Raw genomic sequence first — 23281 nt, forward strand, 5'->3', positions numbered from 1 at the left:
AGTCAGCCGGGCTGCAGGTGGCTGCAAGCGACGCCGGTGCTGCATGAAGTCGAACGCATCTATTAATCCACTAACCTTATGTATGAACATAAGAAATGTCCAGGAAAAATTAGCTTTCGTGGACGCTACTGCGCTACTTGATAAATAAAAGAGCTTAACTACAGAAAAGTTACTTGGTTTTGTAAATAGCGAAGTTACCGCCAAGCTACTGACAAATGTAGTTAAGCTAGTAGCGTTGCTACTGCCCATCACTGTCAAATACTCATCAAGCCACAAAGTTATGTGAAAGATTAATTGTAAAAAGTTATGCACAGTGTATGGCACTGACAGACAGTGATCCTATTGTATGTGTATCACCGAGGGTCATCATATCTTTCATGATGAACGCTGTGACTGCTTGAGTAATTTTGTATATGGAGTTAGGCTTTGAAACATTTCCATCAGTGATCCTGTTGGGCAGGGATGTGCACAGGAATTTTGAAGGGCAGTTGCTCTGGCCTGAAAAAAGCCCCCCCCCCCCCCCCCCAAAAAAAAGAAAACAAATAGCCTGCCTACTAATGATAATAATGTAATGCATTACTTCCATCGTTTATTCTTATTGTTTAAACAAATTGTTATAAACTACCCATCAGCGGACATGTAGCTAGTTTTCCTACCCAAAAAAATTGCATGTGATTAGGGCTGGTTGTCTGGTAGGCAAGCTAGCCGTCTGATTATTTAGGCTAAACGTGGCAAACTGAGCCTGGATTTATGAAGATTTTAATTTATTTCATAAAACTTGATGATGATTGTTCGTTTGTTATACATTTCTCCAACTTAAAACTCACCTTTTCTGACAACTTCAAAGCAGTTTTTTATGGACACAGAATAAAACAACCGTGACCGTCTCTTAAGTGCAAGAAAATGCAGGCTCAGGTGGCGGTTGCGTGCAGTAGCTACCGCAGAGTAAACAGAGTAAGGCGCACTCTCGTTGCCCATAGGCTTATCGATTGGAAGTGATTAAGGCAACTTTATGAAATGTTTCGGATGGCGATTTTTTAAATCTAGGTCTACATGAAATTCTGCAGCTGTTTAAATTCACTATTATTTATTCATTTTCCTCGGAGGGGCACTTTGACTCGAGGAGGGCAAACGGGCAGGTGCCCGGGCAACCTTAGCCATAGCGTGTGCTCGGCCCTGCTGTTGGGGGTTATTTGACACACTGGTATTCAGCATTTTAGCTATGCATCGTACATGGCTTTGTGGCATTTTTTAGGGCTGAATTAGGTTGGTGATGTTGCCCCATGAGGTAGTAACGTTAGCAAGGCAGGTTTTGCACAAGTATTGGGCAGCAATCTTTTTTAAAGGCAAAATTTTAACTGGAGAGAGAGGGACCTTCTTGTGTAATTGCTCTCCTTGTCTCTCACACACATGTAAAATTACCACTGTCATATTTACAAACCTAAATTAGGAATGCAACCAAGCTCCGAACCAATGTCCCTACAGGGCCCTGCGCAAACAGCAATGAGCTCAACACAACAGTAAGGCCACAACGAAGCAGAAATACAACTTTTTAGGGATACAGATCTATTCTATGACAACAACCAGATAAGCATGGACACACTGACACGTCACCATCGATCCAGCCCCCATATGACCAATGCACAGGCCAGCACCACAAAGGCAGGATGATAAAATATGCTTTCACTCACCAAGGCTGAGAGCTCACTTGAAGAGAAAGGTGCCTTCTTTTGTATGCTAACTAGACTAACCGTTAGCCACTCTTCTTCAAAAAACCCTTCACGTTAAATCTGCGGTTACTTTTACCAGCAGTTTGAGCGATGACAATATCGTGGCTGATGGGCACCACTTAAGCTGCTTTACGTCAACTTTTTCCTCCACATTAAGGGTTTATAGGGTATACAACCGGTGCTCAAGTATTAAATCCACTTTATTCATTTTCTCAAATTATCTGGCATTTGTGAAGCTAACAAGCTAGCTAAGACAATCTAGCTACATCTCCTCGCTCTTCTTGCCGACTTATGTTGGCGACAAGCAGCCAATCAGGGCTGAAATACAAAATGACGCTGTATTGGGGCAACCGGCTCTCAGCCCCACTTGGCATAAAATTTGTGTGATCCACATTACATTACATTCTGAGCATGCGTATTAATACTTTCCCACCTCCAATGTACATTGCATTGTGAAAGAGGGGCTAGCCCCACCACGCTCTCCTTTTTGCCGACTAATGTTGGCGCCAGAAAGACAGATAGCCAATCAGGTCTGAAATACGAAATGACGCTGTGGTGGGACAACTGGCTCTCAGCCCCACTAGCATCAAATTTGTGTGATCTACTTTACATTACATTCTGAGCATTCGTATTAATACTTTCCCACGTCCAATGTACATTGCATTGTGAGAGAGGGGCTAGCCCCACCAGAGCCCCACCTTCACGATTAGCTTATGCTAACTCGAATAGGCAGAACGCAGTCTGAAGCAACAAGGCAGGGATCAATGAACATTAAATAAATTATTAACACAAACGAATGAAACGAAACAATTTAAGAAGACGCTATATTCATAGATAATAAATTATTCGAAGTAAACGAAAATAAAAATGTTCGAGAAATTAAAAATAACAATTTTGTTGCAGTTCTTTCTGTTGATAACAGGTGGGGACCTGCCCCTAATGACCAGTCGCCACTGACTGTATAAATGGGCATCATGTCTTTGGCCAAATAGTATGTTACAGCTTTGGTGATTTAATTATGTCTCTTGGAGCTCTTGTCGTAGTTACCACTAGCAAAAGCAATCGCTTAGCGATGTTTGCTTTTCTAGCTCTGTGGCAGATTTTTTATGGGATATTACTAGGGGTGGAACTGTACACTGAAGTCGCTGACATCACAGTTTGGTACAAGTTCGGTACAATGGAGGGAAAACCAAAACAAACCAGGTTCCCCACAAGTGAATACGGCGCATTGAAGATGACATGTAAATTCTGATTGCTTCAGTGACTTTTTTGGCCCTATTTGTATGTGTATCTAAAGGCTGGTTAAGCACTGTAGGGAGGAGAAGTTCAACAGTTTTTTTTGTCTTGTTCCAGTGATTAGCACACCTGGGTGATGGCGTTGGATATTTTTAGTAATTTAGCACACGCTCTTATCCAGATGCGTTACATGCATTAGCATGTTAGATGTATTTCCACTCACATGCCCCACTACTGCTGAACAACGCCGACACACAGTGCTCGTCTTATCCACCACTCACTCGCCTGTACTACTGTGACTGGGAAACAAGTTAATTAATTGGCACGCAACTTATTTATTTTTATACCGTGTATTTGTGTAATTTCATGCACCGAACTCCTGTACCGTTTCGGTTCAATACGAATACATGTACCGTTCCACCCCTATATATTACTGTGCATTTTTGGCTATTAACGTTTCCTCTTCAATTTCCATCAGTGTTTCCCACACATAGACTAATTAGTCGCGGTGCGACATTAAATCAACACCTACCGACATATTGCATTTCGTAAATATATATTTATGCAGCGTATTCGTTCAGCTGCATTTTCTTACCCTGCTCTCTGTCACTTAAGCGTCTTTCTCACATACATACACAGTCACAACATCAGCACATGTTAGCAACAATGCATACATACGCCATTCTAGTAAGACAGACAGATGTCAGCAAGCCTTCAGCATTAATGCCGTAGCTAAAGATCTAGGAAAGTTGAGGCTACTTTTCGCTAGGTACCTACGAACATGTCTTAATTGAAGGTTCCCCTTCATTCTTTTGGTGAGAAGTCTCAGGAGCTAGCTACTTACCCGGCATCATGGAGCCGACCAGTTAAATTGTTATTTAGCACTAGTGTTGCTACCTGCATATGCAGAAAATATTTGTTTGTTGCTGATGAAGGTGTGAATCATTTTGGATTAATATTTAATCAAATAAAGTTCTGTGTAACAAATTATTAACAAAGGAATTATTTTGAACCCCCCACCCCCTTGTGACATGAAACAACCCCCAACCCCCCTGCCACAAATAGATTTCTAATCTGTGGGAAACACTGTCCATAATTTTGTCATCTCCCTGAGCCACACTAATATTCGTACTTTTCTGTCTCTTCTTTCCTTTTGCTCCACACACTTGATTCGCAGTTTGCACTTTCTCTTTCTGTCCTTTCACTTATCGCTTATTTCGCTGTCTCCATCTCCCTCTTCACTCACACTGTTGAAGTGTGGATGTGTGACAGGGCAACTGGCCAATGAGATATGCGGGCTCTAAATTTATCACAACACAGCCTCGGCGCATCTTTCCACAAAATATTGCATACTTTTTGGGACATTTTCGATATTGATATCGCACAACGTGATATCACAAAAACAATATTGAGTCGATTTATCGTGCACCCCAAGTACCAGTACCGGTATACTGTGCAAAACTAATATAATCTTTGCCTGAATGACAGAACCCTTGCAACATCTGCTGATTGACAAGCAACTCACAGCCTTGAAAGGCAACAAAAAATGGCAGAATGCGCAGATGGCACCATTTAAACCGAAAAATGAGCAAAATATCCTTAAATTCGCTTTTCCCGGTGTGAAAAATAAATACTAATCTAATGGGTTATAAAACACATCTAGGAATGACCCCTGCTTGTCACCTCTAGTGTTAAAAATAAGTATAAGTAAGTTACTAAAATAAGTATCATCCATCAACAACCTATATGCTAAACTCAGACATTTGTGGCATTGAACTCAAACTCATTACACAAAGGTTAGAAAGTAAAGTCAAAGTACATCAGTTTTATAACCCTAAAAACAGCCTACTTATTTGTGTGTAGTGCTTACCTTGTGTGAGTAGTGTGGGTCCATGATCCGTGCCAGCCCAAAGTCCCCTATCTTAAGCACCAAGTCCTCAGTGTTGACAAACAGGTTGGAAGGCTTCAGGTCTCTGTGCAGCACATTGGCAGAATGTATGTACTTGAGGCCCCTGAGGAGTTGGTACATGAAGAGCCTGGCATGGCCCTCAGAAAGGAGCCCCCTCTCCAGGAGCTGGCATAAGTCTGTCTCCATGTACTCCTGTACAATATAGACAGAGTTTACCTCGGTCAAAGACGCTAAGTCCTCAGTTAGTCTGCGACCACTGGGGCCCAGTGTCTCAAACACCTGTAGACGAGGCAAAAAAACAGGAATCCAAATGTTATTAAATTACAGCAGGTTTGCCTGCTGCAGTCAACACGGTAGACAGACAGCAAACAGTGTATGCCTTTAAGTGGGATCATTTTAAAATGAGCTGTTGTTCTTACTTTGACAATGTTGTCATGGTCAAGGCGCCTGATGATCTTGATCTCTCTGAGGGCATGTTTCACACTCTGGGGGTCAGTGAGGACAATCTTTTTGACAGCTACACGTTTGTCACAGTCCATGTCCACCGCTGAGAACACTAGCCCATTCCCTCCATAGCCCAGAGGCTTCAGGTCCATGTAGCGGGGGCCCAGATCAAAACCATGGATGTTCATCAGAGACTCAAACTTCTCTGCCATCTTGATTAATTTGTTGTTGCAGTCGCCTTGCTGTTCTCTATGCTATTTTGGCTTTCGATGAAGCAACCAATTTCCCCAACTTCAGGATGTAATTATTTTGCTTACTTGAAAAATTACTGTATTCCCCCCATGTATCCCTCAATGTCTGATTTAATGCCCTAATCTGTAATCAAATTTTAGTTAAAAATAATAATAAAACATAGAAAGTTCATATAATTGTTTTTTACATTTGTGGATTGAACTGAAAATAAAGTTATCAAAAAAGCAAATGGAATGGAAATTGAGGTCAATGAAAAGGTTTTGAACTCATGAGAAATTACAAAAGTATCTAGTTGCATCTTCACAGTGCTAATACATTCAGTGTGTGACTGTTCCTGAGCAGCTGCATACAAATGTACATAACACCACAAAACATATGTTATATTTATATGTGTATATACACATATACACCTGTTCTCAGTTTCTTTTCTTTTTTTAACTGCCTGATCCAAAATCCGTCATTTACTGAATTGTCTTCCCCTCAGTGATCAGGTGGCTCAAGCTCACCACAGTCGCAATCAAAACTATCCTCCATTTTACATGGCCGTAACCTGAAAGACAAAAACATAATAATAAAAATGTAGCCTACATCACAAAATCAAGATGTTTAAGCATCAATTACTGGATAGTTCAAATAACGTAATTTCTAATATCAGACTAGCATAGTACAAGTATTATACAGTATCAGGGCTGTCTGGACCATATATACTTCCAAAATGATCTACAACCACAAAATATAATTGGGAGCATTTGTGCTAGTGCAAATAATCGTTATGGTGCCACTATAAATGTGTTCACAAAACGCTTGCAAATAAGCCTACTGCACAGTACATGCTTACTGTTAGCTGATACAGTTACCAGTAGGGATGGGCAGGGCTCTACAGTGCGAGCATTTCACTCGCATTTGCGCCTAAAAATATGTACGTGCGAACTTAATAATTTAAGTTCGCACAGTGCGCGAGTGACGGGCTGTTGTCAATACACGGAACAACAGCGTGATGAAGCATACCATTGATTTCATATGGAAAGCAAGTGACGGAGTCGCGACTGCACGATGTGAACATAGCATAATGACGCGCGAGCGACAATTCGCAACCAATGGGCCAGAGCCATATAAAAAGAGAGTTACGACACTCTCTGATCTGGCCGACAAGTGTTCCCTTGGTTCAAGTAGCTCGCAAAAAAAAACCCACTGCTGGCAACCTGTTTGAAGGTTTTCAACGGGACAGACAATAGCAGCATCTCGATTTACTGACATTTTCGGTATATTAACACATAATATCAATTGGTTACTGGTGTGTTGTATTATGTGTATGTCTGATACTTTATTAACATTTATGTATTACATTAACTCATAACACTCGGCAGCAATATCGTCAAGCAGAGCTAGAAATGGCTATGCTAGCTATCATACTGTAGCTCACACCAGCTCAATTTAAGACAAGAAAGGAGGGCTCTTTTCGCTGAACTGCCCTGGGAGCGCAAGTTCATTCCCTAATTTACCGATGTGCGTCTGTGAAGGGAAAAGTCCGCTTTCCGTTGAGTACAAAATAGGAGAGATACTTTGTACTTTGTACATTGTACAAAGTCAATTGCGCTGGGTACAAGAAAAGGACCCCTTATCTTTTTTTAGATGGCGTTGTTGTCAAATTACTATTATAAAAGTTCAGAATGGTCACCAATCCTCTTTAGCTGTGAATACTCTCACCCAGTCTTACAAATTATTTTGAGTAATAAACACAAAAATAAATTATATATATATTTGTCTTTTTTGGAAAACCAGCATTTCGGATATGACGAGTCTGGACCAGTCTTCTGCAAATATATAAAACGCCTACATGAATAGGGATTTTACATTACATTTACATTTATGCATTTAGCAGACATGCTAAAAGTGCGTCTTGAGCCTTTTCTTGAAGGTGGGGAGACAGTCAGTGTCCCTACACTGATTTTCAACACTAAACTATTAATAAGCTTGATCCGACAGGTATGAGCGCCGCCTTAAATGCCTAACCCAATCGAGTCCCTCGAGCACTTTCGACTTGCCTCTCTTGTAGGAAGTAAATATTATAAACATGGAGCGGGGATCGAGGTTATGGCAAAGACAGTTGCGGCAAGACAATTAGGCTACTCGAAATTTCAGTATCATTGGAGAAGATTTCGATTGTTGAAAATATGTTTAGGCTATATCATGTTACCCATGATTCCGACTATAATCATGACTGGAATGTCTGTTTCACTGAAACACGTCAGTGAAAGGGGTTATACAGCCAAAAACACGATTGTCAGCTTTGCCGTTTCATTTGAGAACATTTCCATTGTGTTGCGAACAGTGTATTGTGAAGATTTACATTGTGTAGCGTCCGTAACGTCACGTCCATAACACATCATTAACGTTTTTAAAAGTAACAAAGGGGCAAGATGTGTTAATTAAACTAACCATTGGTATAAATAAGCTTTGCACAGAAACTTTGGATGTTGTAGCATCGGCACTGTTTGATAGGCATAAACTTATTCTACAAAACATTACGGACGTGACTTGGCCATGGAACTCACTGACTCATAAACAAGAGACTTAATGCATTTAAGGAGTTGTGCTTTTAACTCAAGCTGAGCATACACAATGCTCTATCATTCCCTTGTCAATCAGGAACATTTTAAATTGTAACATTTTATTGAAAACTGTCCATTTACCCCGTTCTTGAAATGGAACAGAACGGCCATTTGACAAATGTTTTTTTTGCATGAGTGCACAACTTGTATAGTATGTAAAAGAGTGCAATTGTCTATAAATTTTGATCAGAGTGCTTACATGCAACAAAATATAGACCTAAGTGAACATTTATATTTGTGTGGGCACAACTTTATTTTCTATGGTAAGGGTGACCTTTGCATGGAATTGCCCTTTGGTAAATAGAACAGAATATACAAGGCAACCAATTGCATTCAATAAAACATTTTATTATTATGTCCAGTGAGAGGGTCTGTAGCAACCGATAATGTAATAACGGCCAATAACGTAATAATTTAAATGTAATAAAACCAATAACGTAATAAATTGCCAATAATGTAATAAAGTTGTTGAGCCAATAATGTAATAACTAGTGCTGTCAAACGATTAAAATATTTAATCGCGATTCATCGCATTAATGTCAAAGTTAACTCGCGATTAATCAATTAATCGCACATTTTTATCTATTCTAAATGTCCCTTGATTTCTTTTTGTCCCATTCTTTTTTCAATTTTGAAGCTCTTATCAACATGGAAAAGTGGTTCGGATTGCTTCGTGCAAATATTTTTTTATTGAAAAAAACATTGCAATCGCCTGGCTTTGACGAGGGGGCGGAGAATTCGCATGAATCGCATCAGCTGTGTGCTTGGCCATCAAGTGGTATTTCAGACTGGACGTGCTGCGATGATAACTCAGTTTACAACGACAAAACACACAGATCACTTTGGTCGTCAATGGAACCATTTGGCAACTTTTTAAAAGTAAACTTTCCATTCAGAATCTTATTGGCATCCATTTCGGCGTCTCGCGCTCGCCATCCACTCAAAACGTAACGTTAGCCTACTACCAGAGAATGTCTAATATCCGTAAACGGGCTCTGCTACTACTCTTTAGCCGGCTCGCAATCCAAACAAGTGTGTGTGTGACGTGCCTGTTGTTTTATTTCTGGTCTAGCTAGATCCGGTGTGGTGTTGTAGTCTTTCTAACGTCGGTAATTGTTGCAAGAGCATGTGAAAAAAACTACAAAGTTTGCTAGGCCAAAAAGAGCGTTAATTGCGCAATAAAAAACTTGACGCCGTTAATTTGGGTTTGCGTTAACGCCGTTAATAACGCGTTAAACTGACAGCACTAGTAATAACGTTTTGCCATTAATGTAATAACTTATTACGTTATTGGCTGGTTATTACGTTATTGGCCTCGCATTGGAAAAAAAACTTTGAAAATGTAATAACCGAGCCAATAATGTAATAACTGAGGTATTACTTTATTTTATCTTCAATTTATGGAGAGAAAGTGTCACTATTAGCCTTAATATTGGATCTTGCAACAGATAATTATTAGGTCGGATTAAATATCCGACCTTACAGATACCCCTCCACCCTTGAATCCCCCTCCAAGGGAGGCCTTAAAAGGTTCTTTTAAGGCTCTTAGGGTTCCCTTATGTTTCGCCGAGTATCCAACTCTTTGACCATGCAGGCCCTTTGATGGAGTCTTGAGTCTTTCTAAGTTCTGCGTTGCAGTTTTTGGTATGGTTTTAAAATTCACCGCCGGAACGCTAGGGGCTGCGGGAATGAGTCGTTATCTGACCAATGACAGCCCCGCGGTCCCTATTGGTCACAGTCGCCTCATCAATGTGTATAAAAGACACTTTAATACTAAAATAACTTAACAGCACACATGTACCTGAACTCATAAAGTGTAATCTAACTGTAAAACTGTAAAATTGCTAGCATAGTTTACATAGTTGTTGTAGATAAATAGAGCATCTGCTAAATGACTAAATGTAAATAGATATCATTTGTTATTGCTGTGCAGAAATATCTGTTAATAAGACAGCTGTTAGGTTTATACCCAAGTAGGCTAGTTTTATTTCAGTTTTATCCATTAGATGACAGTGTAGATTAAGGAATTTAATTGTGTTAGCTAAGCCTGATATGAAAATTTAACTTAATGACAAAATAACTGCTTAGAGAATAATATGAACTAACCTACTGAGTTATTCAGCATGTTTTGCAATAGAATATTGACTGTGTATTGCAATTAATTTAAAATTCTCAGTTATAACTATATATATATATATATAAATATATGCCAGTGGGGTATATTACGAAGAAAGTGACACTCGGAAATCTTTGAGTTAGCTCCGCAAGCCCTGAAGGTTTGAGTTCATAGTATATTTACCTGTCAAACCAGGCTTTTAGCTCAGACTCTGTGCGTGTTCTCATGTTGAGGCTGTATTGCATCTTCTGATTCTGATTCTATTGCGATGATGTTGGCCATTCAGAACTGTGTAATATACTGGTTCATTTAAAATGAGAATGAGATTGTTGCCTGAATGTTTGATCAAACACATTTTTTCTCCCATTTTGAGGCCCTCAAGGGCCAAACACAGCAGGCATTCATATCTGCACATGTTAGCACTCAACACATCTAGGTACATTAAATGTTTGGATAGGAGGAGCTCCCCTCATACATTTCTCACATGAAGTAACTTCAAGTTTGGTTAGTAGGCCGTGCTTTTACATGTTTTGCGCTCTAACTTAGACATAACCTGTTCCAGGTTAAGTTTGCAGCATAAAAAATAAAAGCCAGGTTAAAAAGCCACTTTTGTGTCACCACATACCCTTGCTTTGAGCAAAACATACTTCGCTAACTCACCAATCTCTCTTTGTAGTATACCCCACAAGTTGTATTATCCCGTGTTCAAAGTTGTAAAACATAACTGTGAAACATAACCGTCTCTTTAGATCAGGGGCGAAAGTAGTTTTTATTTCTTGGTGGTACTGATACCGGTTTAATGCGTGCGCACACCGCGCGCGCCGAAAACGTCAATTAGCCTAATTATTTGTTTATTTACCGTATTATAGCCTACTTATCAAGCATTCACTAGGACTTCACATCACTCTAGTCTCACTCTTTAACCCACCTGTATCTGTTTTTGATAATTACGCTCCATGATGAGTGCCGACTGACAAGGTTTTGTATTTTGCCAGCAGCACAGATCATGAGAGGGGCCCCTTGAGGGGGATCCCGATAACAGTATCATTGCACTTTACTGCATTGACTATCAAAGGGGCGCCCACACATTTTGTCGTTGCATTTTATTCTTAACCAGTAGTTGTCTTGGGGGCCCCAAGCCAGCTCGGCGCCCCAATCAATTGCTTGTTTCGCTTGCCTTGTCGCGACGGGCCTGTGCGTGTGTCGTAATTTCTTCCCGGTATGGCATGGTTTTGCATATGTGGATGAATGAGTGCATTAAATCAGTTTAGGAGCAGCATCTAGATTATAAGCATTAGACAAACATTTAGCTTTTAAATATTGGTGATTAAAGCAGTATGATATGATATTATTGAATGAGGGGGCTGCAGTCATATTTACATATCATACATTATCGGCTCAGTTATTTCATTTTCAGCCAAATCTGCAAGCAATTGAATGTTACTTTGTAGATAAGAATGGCCCTAACAGTGTTTTGGCCAATTCAAGAATCCCAGAGTAAAAGTAAAGCTTTGCTTATGGTAGCCCGACGTGTCCCTCCAAAAAATGTTACCAGTCGAGGCGACTGAGACCAATGGAGACCGCGGGGCTGTCATTGGTCAGATAACGACTCATTCCCGCAGCCCCTAGCGTTCCGGCGGTGAATTGCAAAACCATACTGAAAACTGGAACGCAGAACTTAGAAAGACTCACGACTCCATCAAAGCGCTTGCATGGTCAAAGAGTTGGATACACGGAGTACTATAATGGAACCCTAAAAGTGAGGTTTGAGGGTGGAGGGGCATCTGTAAGGTCAGATATTTAAACATGTGTTGCAAGATGCAATATTAAGGCTAAGAGTGACACTTTATTTCCAGAAATTGAAGATAAAATAAAGTGATACATCAGTTATTACATTATTGGCTCTGTTATTACATTTTCAAAGTTCTTTTCTAACGCAAGGCCATTTATTACATATATATACATATATATATACATATATATATATATACATATATATATATATATATATATATATATATTCTTTTTTTTTTATCAATGTATTTATTCCCAAGTGTTTTGCACCCCCCCCCCCCCCCACCCAACACACACACACATATTTTCGTCCTATTTCCCCTAAAGCAATAAAGTTATAAAGTATGTTCTAAATGGCATAAATGCTGCCAATTAATAATTGACATAACAACTTATTGTAAATGGTCAGTAGCCTAGCCTATCGATTAAGGTAGGCCACTCAGAAGCATGTACACTGCCTGCTTCATTTGATCTTGATAGGCTAAGCATTCTGTAGCAAATATTAACAATAAACCCACTTTTTATTAATTAAAACTACTTTAGCATAATAATGCACCTAAAATACAAACCTGAGAAAGGGCAGCAATCGCTATCAAATCAACAGACATGTGCTATTTAGCTAGCAGGGGAAGAATACAAACAACAAAAATCACCAGTTAACTTGATTTAAATTTGCAAGAACTATAGACTTATACAATAACGGGCTTAAGAACTGACAACACAAGTTATACGACTTACAGTTCTCAAGGACGCACACGCGCAATCTCAACTGCGGTGTGAAGCGCGTGTCCGTGCTATAGAGGGTTTTCACCGACGTCACGTTCTGGGTGGTAACCCGGATGCGCGGCCATATTGGAGGCACTCGGTGTAAACAACTGAACGGAGTACAACCAAATAACATATATTCTATACTCTTCGGTACAACTGTAGCCATGTTTAAACGACCGAAATGGTCATCAAAACGCGTCCAGATCCAATATAGGGAAGGACTTGGACCACAAGAAAAGGGTCGATATTTTGAGAAATTAGGATTTATTGGCAGTCCAGATCCCTACCAGTTAGCTCCCTCTACTTGGAACCGTGACGACCCGGTGATTTTGCCTTCAGTTGGATATCCCGTTATTGTTAACTACCTGGTTTTCTCGCCGAACCCATACACATGCAGTAGTTTGATATGAATTATATTATGTCAATGTCAGCTTTACAGTAAAATAAGCGCACAGTAAAAACAATAAAAGCAGTCATTGTTTTTACTATTTAAAATATTATCATTACAATATAAAATTTGTTTTGAGCCACTGAAATAAACATTTCACAATATTTGACAAGAAATGTGCCGAACAAATCCGTATGTTGTCCAGATTTTTCCCTCGTAGATCTTGGTTGAGCTTTGCCAACCACAAGCGCCTCCGTTCCTCTGACAATCTCTGGCATTCCTTTCTCTGGTTTTTAAAAACTTTTGGAAGTCGATAATATACCAAATGTTTTTCACGATCTGTCCTATTTGTACAACCTGAAACACGGCAATAATTCACCATTTTCCTTGACGACGTTCGGGACATACTTCAGTGCCAATGCTTTGTTGTGATGCGGAGTGCCTCCAAGATGGCGACTTCCGGTCTGATGACGCGTCGGTGAAAACCCTCTATTCTCCGACATGCACTCTAAAATCACTGCTGATATACGGACTAAACTTTTGTATAGCCTGATTTCTAATACCGTGGCGGCAGAAATGTAGCCATAGAGGAAACACTGCACTATATGTATTTGAAATCATAAATCAAACTTATGTCAGCATTTTGAGTGGAAATGTAAGTTGCATTTGTAGGCTACAGGTGTACTATTCGTGCACGTTGGGCTGGCCCTCGCAGCGGAACGACAGTTTAGTGGCTGCTCTGTCCATTCGCGCACCTCACAGTTGCGTATTGATCAGACAAGAACACACACTTATCAACTTGATTATTATTGATCAAAACAGAACGAGGGTTCGGCTGTAGCCTACTTGAAACATACTATTGAGAACATATTCGCTGACATGCATTGCAGGCGTGATGAACACAGTTTTATTTTCTTTTATTCATCCCTCACTTTTTTTGCCTTTGGCGCTCGGGATTTGACATTGGCGCTCGGGAAAACGGCTTTGGCGCGCGCCAAAATGTTCTCTATGTAGGAAAAACCCTGAGCTGGTTATATAAAATTTGGGTGACCAGACGTCCTCTTTTACCCAGACATATCCACTTTTCGAGACCTAAAAAATGCGTCTGGCAGGGATTCCAAAATTGTCCGGGATTTTGCCTCGTCGGAAATGTGTGGTTTTCTGGGTCTTTCACAAACGATTACGCCATTCATGTTCAGTGTTACAAAGCTAAGTTACAAAGTTAGCTGGTAAATTTATCAAATTACTGCATTATTTTAAAACTATTTTCACCATCAGCTAACTTAATTCGTAACACTGAACATGAATGGGGTTGAACGTTCAAAATACAATGTTTGGGACTATAGGTCGCAAATTACGCTTTACTTCTGCCTTCTTCGATTAGACTACAATGGAAGTCTATGGAAGTGTCCAAACTCTTTTTATATGGCTCTGGGTCTACCTAGCTTTGACTACCAAGCCTTTTAATACGTGGCGTGCTTACATAGTCTATAATGTCTAAGTATTTTAAGAACATATTAACTATATACATGTTTCTTAAACTATTTGTTCTAGTTCTATCAGAGAGAAAGTTGCTAGTTGTCTAGCATTAACTGTTAAGTCAGTGGCGTTGTTAGACATAAAACTGTACTGGGGCACAGGCCCCTATTCATATCCCTTCTTCCAAGCTTGTTGCGCACAATGCACTATTAGGCTATAGAAACTCCCCTTGCTTAACCCACTATATAACAGTTCAGGGACGCAAGTTTGATATCAGCTTTGGCAAGGACATCTATAGTTAATGCAAGTTTTGTGTTTTCGGTTTGTTAAAACTCAAACTTTAGATTTTACTGGGGCACAGCAGATTTATACTGGGTCCGTGCCCCTGTAAAAAGGGTCTAATGACGCCCCTGTGTTAAGTTATGTTTAATAAACATAACTTGTTTAATACAAACTTTTGTATTTAGGTGCAACAGCACACAATTTAGGTGCACCCAAATTTTTCTTGCGTCGCCACAATTTCAAGGTCACCTTTTTATCACGCTCCATATACATTCATATATATATTATGTAAATGATCTTAAACAAGAATAAGGTGTAGATAATATTGGTTTTATTTGAAGCACAATTAAAATAAAACTGTTTTAAGTGCTTCACTGAGCTGCCAAACTAAAACATTGCAAGCAAAATAAAATAAAAATAACTTGAATTTAATTCTGCTCACTATTCATTTTCCCCCATTGTAAAAAGCAGTAAAGTACATATTTTGATTAGCTGCTACTGGTTATCAGAAGAATAAGGATATTCTGTAAATAGTTATTTACATGTACATTTAGTTATTTAGCAGACGCTCTTATCCAGAGCGACTTACAGTAAGTACAGGGACATTCTCCCCGAGGCAAGTAGGGTGAAGCGCCTTGCCCAAGGACACAACGTCATTTGGCACGGCGAGGAATCGATCCGGTAACCTTCTGATTACTAGCCCGACTCCCTCACCACTCAGCCATCTGACTCCCTTTATATAAATAGTTATATAAATATTTTACATGTTGGTCAACTAGGAAAAGACTATCGAAGCAACAGTAAAAACTAAAATAATCATTACATCAGTGTTTCATCTTATTTGTAAATAGTTATTCTTCACAAACACTGAAAAGTTGTTTTGCAGTATGTTAAAGATATGCATGTAAAGATATGTGTACTTATTAAAACCGTGTACACGGCATTCTTGGTTGTGGCAAACACTTTTATTGGTGCTACCCTCCCGCTTCCTTCACCACTGTGCGGCCTAGGGCAGTTGCGTGCCCCTCCTCTCCTGAGCCATTGGAGGGGGCGTAACAGTCGTTCTACTTTCTTGGTAAGTGTCATTTTTCCGCGTTACGGACGTTACTATTTAATGGACCAATGGAAATATGCATCAGAGAGAAACTCCAGCTGACCAAAGTGTAGATGATATTCATCAAGCCTGACTATGTCCTACATACAAAACATGCTACTACAGTGTTTCCCCTAGGATTTTCTTTAGCAGTGGGGGCGGGGCAGGTCAGGTCTACCCCTACCCCCCCCCCCCCCCCCCGGCCAAAACAAAGTGCTAACCCTATATTTCGGAGCAGCTTAATGTATAGTCTAATAGCTAATGTAATATTGCACATACTTTCGTCCTATTTCCCCTAAAGAAAATACAATTAGCATACTTAAAGACAACTTACAGTATGTTCTAAATGGCATAAATGCTGCCAATTAATAATTGACGTAACAACTTATTGTAAATGCAGTGGCCTAGCCTATAGATTAAGGTAGGCCACTCGGAAGCATGTACACTGTCTGCTTCATTTGATCTTGATAGGCTAAGCATTCTGTAGCAAATAATAACAATATACTAGGGATGGAATGGTACATGTATTCGTACCGAACCATAGGGTACGAGCGTCCCGGTTCTGCTCATGAAATTACACAGAGGATACACGGTATAAAAATTAATAAAACTTGCGTGCAAATTAATGAATGTAATGCGGAACTACTGTAAGATATTCGTGTTCTTTAGGGACAATCTGTAGCCCCGCTTTAGCTCTGAAACTGATTGGTGCCAGCATCTGTGTAGCCGAGTTGTGCCTGAATGAGTCAGAGATAGCTAGCAGCAGCAGCAGCACTAAAGACGTAGCCTATGCAACGCTAGTGCTAAATATGAATGTTCGTAGAGTAAGTATAGCGAAAAATAGCCTAAACTTTCCTAGACTTTTAGCTGCGGTACTAATGCTGAGGGCTCGCTGATATTGCTGTCTTACAAGAACATGCATTTAGTCTAGCAGACGCTTTTATCCAGAGCGTAGTATCTATGAGTTGTTGCTAACGTGTGCTGACGTTGTACACACCCAATAAATTCCAAATTTCCAGGCCTCTAGTTTCTACTCTGCCACGACCTTCTGTAGCTTCTCAGCTAGGTGAGTGCTTGTGTGCTGCTCATACAGGAGCCGTGTCTGTAGAACTGACGCTTTCATTTCCCACTCAGTCAATAAAATGAGCAGTCACCGTGAGGTAGCTTTCGGTAGCACGCGAAGTCCAACCATCAGTCGTTAGTGAAACGAAGGGTGCAGCTGACAACTCGCGCTCCATCAACGTCCGTGTTTTGTTGTATATGTAAGGGACCAGGGCCGGCGTTGCTGCTACTGTATCCCTGCCTGTGTTTGCGCTGTTGCTCAGCTAGTAGCCTATCATATTGTGGTGTAGGAGGACTGATCGACAAGCGCATCATACATTTAGCTAAGACTTGCATGTACAGTTAGTCTGGAGCCCTGCTTCTGCATTTTTGTTTTGCTTTTCCCCCCATTGTACCGAACCGTGACGTCTGAACCGCGGTACGAACCGAACCGTGACTTCAGTGCACCGTTCCACCCCTATAATATACTCACTATTTATTCATTAAAACTAGGCTTCTTAAGCATAATAATGCACCTAAAATACAAACGTGAGCAAGGGCAGCAATCGCTATCGAATCAACAGACGTGCATTTCGCTAGCAGGGGAAGAATACAAACAACGAAAATCACCAGTTAACTTAATTAAAATTTGCAAGAACTATAGACTAATACAATAACAGGCTTAAATGAACTGACAACATAAGTTATACGACTTAGGACGCACACTCGCAATCTCAACTCGCTGTGAAGCGCGTCTGTGCTATTCTCCGACATGCGCTCTAACAATCACGGCTGATAGATGGCCTAAAATTTTGTACAGCTCTAATTCTGATACTGTGGCGGCAGAAATTTAACTGTGGTGGCCCGCCATGGAAAAATCAACATAGGGGAAACACTGTACTGGCTACAGTCTCGTTATGCCACAGAAGAAAACAATACCGGCTTCACGTTAGTAGGCCCATTGTCAAAGCGCAGAAATGAAATCTAACATTTGGATTAAGAATGCATTCTGATGTGTTTCCCTTGTAACTGTTCCACATGCACCAATTGTTTACCTTTTAGGCTATAGTCTTGGACAGTAAGTAAGTTTGCGCCAAACTCATTTTGCCCTGCTAGGCTACTGCCCAGTTCAAAGCTGTGAATGCTCAATGCTGTGTGCACATGTGACGCCGGTGCAAGAGGTTGTGTGTTGGTAGCTCCACCAATAGGATAAACTATGACTCTACGATACATAATATGCGCGTTCGATTTCATGCAGTGCCGGTGTCGCCTGCAGCCCGGCTGACTTGAAGCCGATGGCATCCTCAGCTTCAAGTGGCACCGCATGAAATCGAACACAGACATTATTACATTTTTGGCACCGCAATGTAATGTACCATGTATTGTTACACCTCTATGGCTCTCAAATTGCTATAACGTCACACAAACTTAGCCTATTGGACATTGACTCTTTTTTTAAGAAATCAAGTATAATTAGGGATTGGATCATGTAAAACAGTAAAACCGAATGGATGGATTAACAATATAACACAATATGACCCAACTTCTACAAACAGAGTTTTGAAGCAATTTAGGTAAAAGCCTACTTTCTCCATTGTCTAAAACATTTGGTGATGACATGGGAACTACTGTAGCCTTTCAATTCCATGATCTTCGACTGTGCTATAATTGTATATCGCTATGTATAAAATAAAAAACAATGCCAATCGAATAAACTGTAAATGTCAAATGTAACTTCCCTGCCTGCTTGCACATTTGTATGCACTGTTGGGGAAGCCCTAAAGTCCAATATTTTATTGCCAATTAACATTATATTAATGTTCATGTGTACTATGTCAAAACAAACGACTCTAGTTGACTCGCTCTGGCCAACTAACAGTTAGTCTGCTACGTCTGATAAGCATTAAGTGGAGTTAAGTTCTAGCTAACTCGCTGCTGTATAATGCTAGTTCACAGCGAACTTACCGTTTGCAATTTGCTAAACGGTTTAGTCATACAATTACAGTTGTACTACTTGGCCAATAATATTAACTTGTTAGAGCTAGCTCTACCCATTTTTGCGCCGGTAGTAGACTAGCTAGTAGTACAAAACGTTTCTGTATTCTGGGTTTGTAACATTTGACACGTTGCATAACAAGACAGTGTAAATTCATACAAATATAGCCAGCTACTGTCCTGTACATTAGCTTGTAGTGTCGGACGACATGAATCTGTTTGGTTAGACTAACTTGCCGAAAGCTGCCCTTCGTCACAAGTGTAGCCTACAACAATTGAGCTAGTTAACGACTAAATAACTAGTCTAACTGGTTAGGCTAGCTTAGACGACAGATAGTGCTAACTTTAATATATTATTAATCAACTAGCTAAAAGGCTCACAAGTCTTGTTTTAAAATGGGTATAGTAGCTCTACAGTAGCTTGCTAGATATTTAGCGTTAGCTAAATGGGTAGAGCTAGGCCAGTCCCTAGCTCTACCCATTTAGCTAAATATCTAGCTAGCTACTAGCTAGCTCTAACCAATTTGATGCTAGACTATTAAATTAGAGCTAGGTTAGTTATATCTAGCACGCGGCTGACGTGTAGCACTAGCCAGTTATCTAGATAGGCTAGATAACTTATTGATAGAGTGAATTAACCAATGTAATGTAAATAACCAGCCAGCATGACTGGTATGTTGTCCGAAATCAACGTTTGCCGTCTTGCTAATTGTCGGTACAACACAGCGCGTCCGGCCTTGTTGCGTAGGTCGTCCTAATTATTTAATTTAGCTCTAATATATTGCCGTGATCATCGTGATTACAACATCAAATTTGCTAGCAAGCTAGTCAGATTACAACCCAGTTTGATCAATGCGCACAACACAAGAGTATGTGATTCATACCAAGAACAAAGGATACCGTAGGTTTAAGATAGCTGCATGCACGCTTGCTAGCTAGCTCTGCTGCTGCTGAGTTTGACTATGACGTTGACTAGCTAGTCTACGTAGTCGAAGCACTCTCCCCCACACAAAGCAATGCAGAAACCGCTTAAACCGAAATACAACGATTAACTACGACGTACATTATAAACCAGAGTTATGGCCGAATCAACTGTAACCACTTACTATTTCGTCCGCATCATCTGATATGATTTTCAAACCGAAATCGTGTCTGAGACGAGATCTGCTGACTCCTCTGTGAATCTGTTGCAATCCCCATTCAGTCAGACGACTGCAAACAGACAGGCTCAAAGCCTGCGTCAGTTATTCGAGAGGGGCGGAGAATGATACGAAAACCATAGGATTCGGCGGTACATTTAAAACTTGAAACCATCCAAGCCTTTGTTCTATATACTACACTTCAACATTTCATTCCTTTTTATGAAACCCTTCCTCTTTTGTGAACAGTTTGGTCATTGGATCGTAACCTGGTGGTTCCTGGGTCATCGAGCCCAGCGGCGAAAATCTGCTGTCAACTTGGGGGGGGGGGGGGGCAATTATATGACATTTTCTCAAGAGCAATTTCTGAGGGGGACACCAAAATGATTGCTGTAAGGATACACTGCTTGGCCCCTTATAAAGGTTAACGTGTCATTTTAAACACACATTGCATTTATGGTTAATACAATCAGACCTGTGTAGGCTATAGTTTGTCCTTTGTTCATAAATTCCAGCGTTCCAGATAAATGCCGCAAAGTGCTGTTCCATTCCAATTTCGAGCTTTTGAGCCCTTGCAGCCTCTTGCAGTCAATTACTTACTAGGTGACATCAATTAAGTCTGTCAGGGTTTAGGGTTTAGGCTGGACATTGGGATTGGGCCCGACATGGAGAAAACAATGAATCAGAATCATGTTTAATCGCCAAGTAAGTGGTCACAAAAAAGGAATTTACTTTGGTGGGTAGGTGCATACAGTGAACATTTAAACATAATGAACAAAAATAAAATAGAAAAATGCTGTGTCTGATCAATGTTGAGAAAGCATACTTTTTTGATGTGGCCTGTTGAATCACCTTTGGGTAATGATGTACACTATGTGGTGTGGCTGTTAATTTTGGCTTAGTTGCAGGCTATGTGGTGTCACGACTGTACTGAGGACCCAAACCCACGACACACAAGGTTCTGGGTGTGCGCAGACTTTATTTGGGAGAGAGATGTGGAGGAGGGGTGAGGGTAGCTGGTGGATGGTGGAGCGGGGGTACCGGTAGGAGGACTGAGGACTGGAAGCGGTGATCTGGTGGTAGACAGAAACCTAGGCCGGGGACATGACAGTTGGTTGTTGACCATTTTAGAATGAATCCTAAATAAAAACAGGAAAAGGGGCTTTAAGAAATATGTTTAATGTTTAAAGGCAAAAATAGAGAGACATACATTGTAATGCAATTTAAAACAAAATAATAACATTGTTTTGAACACAATTATTTTGGAATGTATGTGAAGTGTACAATTTGGGAAATTAGTTATTTGTTTACACATTGTATGGTGTCCCAGTATAATAAGAAATATTGTGTATGTTGTATGTTCCAATTGTGTGATTAGCCATGCTGAGTTCAATACATTCCCATGCATGAGAAAGGTTTAAAGAGGTTGACGTTGAAAAAGTCCAGTATTAGGTTTGGCATTGTCATTCAATAGAGTGTTGGTTTTGAAGAATAGTCAATCAGCATCCTTGTGAATTTAACTCATAATTCCAGGGGTTGAAGACTTCCTTGACTTCTGTACATTCAGTTGTTGATGTTCCATTGAGTTGTGCTACATTGATTGTGATCATTGTGGTTGGCCTGTGTGAAAACATAAAGTAGACAATATGACATTAAAAGTTGCGCCTGTGACAATAGCAAATGTTTACAATTATGCTCTTTACAGTAGTTAAATTAGCACATATGTAATGAGTAGTTTTTGTCATGTGGTTGTAACACAATAACTCACTGGTGTTGTTTTAGTGTTGCCAGACCAGGATTGATGAATGATGAAAGCAATGGAAGTTGAATAAGTTGAGATAGTTGCTGAAATATATAACAAATATTTACAACGTGAGCTTTACAGTAAACAATGATTATAAAAAATGACTTGCAACATGTAATATAACTCACCTGATATGGTACGGAGGCTGGAAAGTATTCAGATGTTGGGTGGTTGCATGTAGTCAAACATTTGAATGCACAAGATTCAGTGTGCACATAGGAAAGTATTGCAAACAACTGTATGTATGTAAATATTTTGTATGTGAGATTGAGAGGCAGTGTGTGTGTGTGTGTGTATGTGTGTGTGTGTGTGGGTGTGTGCTTGTGTTGTAGTCCCCAGGATGTTGTTGTCGTCGTCGTCGTCGTCGTCGTCGTCATCTGCCGCTTGTCCGGGGATCGGGTCGCGGGGGCAGCGACCTAAGCAGGGAGGCCCAGACTTCCCTCCCCCCGGCCACTTCCGCCAGCTCTTCCTGGGGGACCCCAAGGCGTTCCCAGGCCAGCTGAGAGACATAGTCCCTCCAGCGTGTCCTGGGTCTTCCCCGGGGCCTCTTCCCATGTTGGATGTTGTTTGGGAAGATATATTAACAGAGGATTATTTAAATGATAAGTGTAAAGTGGACAAAATATGGACATGCATACATGCACACATTGTAAAATAGGTCATAGTAATAGTAATGATAATAGTAGTGTGTCAGTTTTGGTTAAGCATCTGTTGTTTTGCTGAAAATTGGTTTGCTACTTTATGCGAATAAGAATAGCATTATGGTGACTGTAGTATGTTGACAATAATTCAACAGATAAATGAAATCTGACATTATTTGTATATACGTAGTCTATTAAAGTGTTAGCATCAGTGGTTGAAAAATCAACTAATTGATTGTAATTGTGTTTTTCAAATAGTTTTTGTATTGTTTTAGAATTGAGAAGATTATCGTTAAAGTCCCCCATGATAATCTTTCCACCTGGGAAAGTATTCATTTCATCAATAAGATGTAAAACATTTTCGTTAAATAGGTCAACTTGGTATGTTTGGGGCCTGTATACAACTGCAGCAAGTATTTGAAACTGTGGAACGTGGAAAACTAATGATTCAAGATTTGTATTGCATGGGGTTTTGACTTCAATGTATTCATCTGTCTTGCAATATATTCCAACCCCACCGTTTGCCTGATGTTTTAAAGTGTTGGTGATGATGTTCAT

At 40.1% G+C, this 23281-nt stretch overlaps 1 protein-coding gene across 1 annotated transcript in view; it reads right to left on the minus strand.

Annotated features, from left to right (window-relative positions):
* The window catches only part of mapk6 (mitogen-activated protein kinase 6), a 47086-nt gene extending 26710 nt beyond the window's left edge, over positions 1–20376 (minus strand). Inside the window, exons 1-3 of the mRNA XM_047041489.1 lie at positions 20246–20376; positions 5295–6121; positions 4837–5154 (exon numbers count right to left, since the gene is read on the minus strand). Of these exons, the coding sequence (XP_046897445.1) occupies positions 4837–5154; positions 5295–5531 (555 nt within the window). The 5' untranslated portion in view covers positions 5532–6121; positions 20246–20376. The remainder of the gene's footprint in view (positions 1–4836; positions 5155–5294; positions 6122–20245) is intronic.
* Positions 20377–23281: the final 2905 nt, after the last annotated feature.

Source organism: Hypomesus transpacificus, chromosome 19, assembly GCF_021917145.1.
Source record: "Hypomesus transpacificus isolate Combined female chromosome 19, fHypTra1, whole genome shotgun sequence".
In the NCBI taxonomy this organism is placed as follows: domain Eukaryota; kingdom Metazoa; phylum Chordata; class Actinopteri; order Osmeriformes; family Osmeridae; genus Hypomesus; species Hypomesus transpacificus.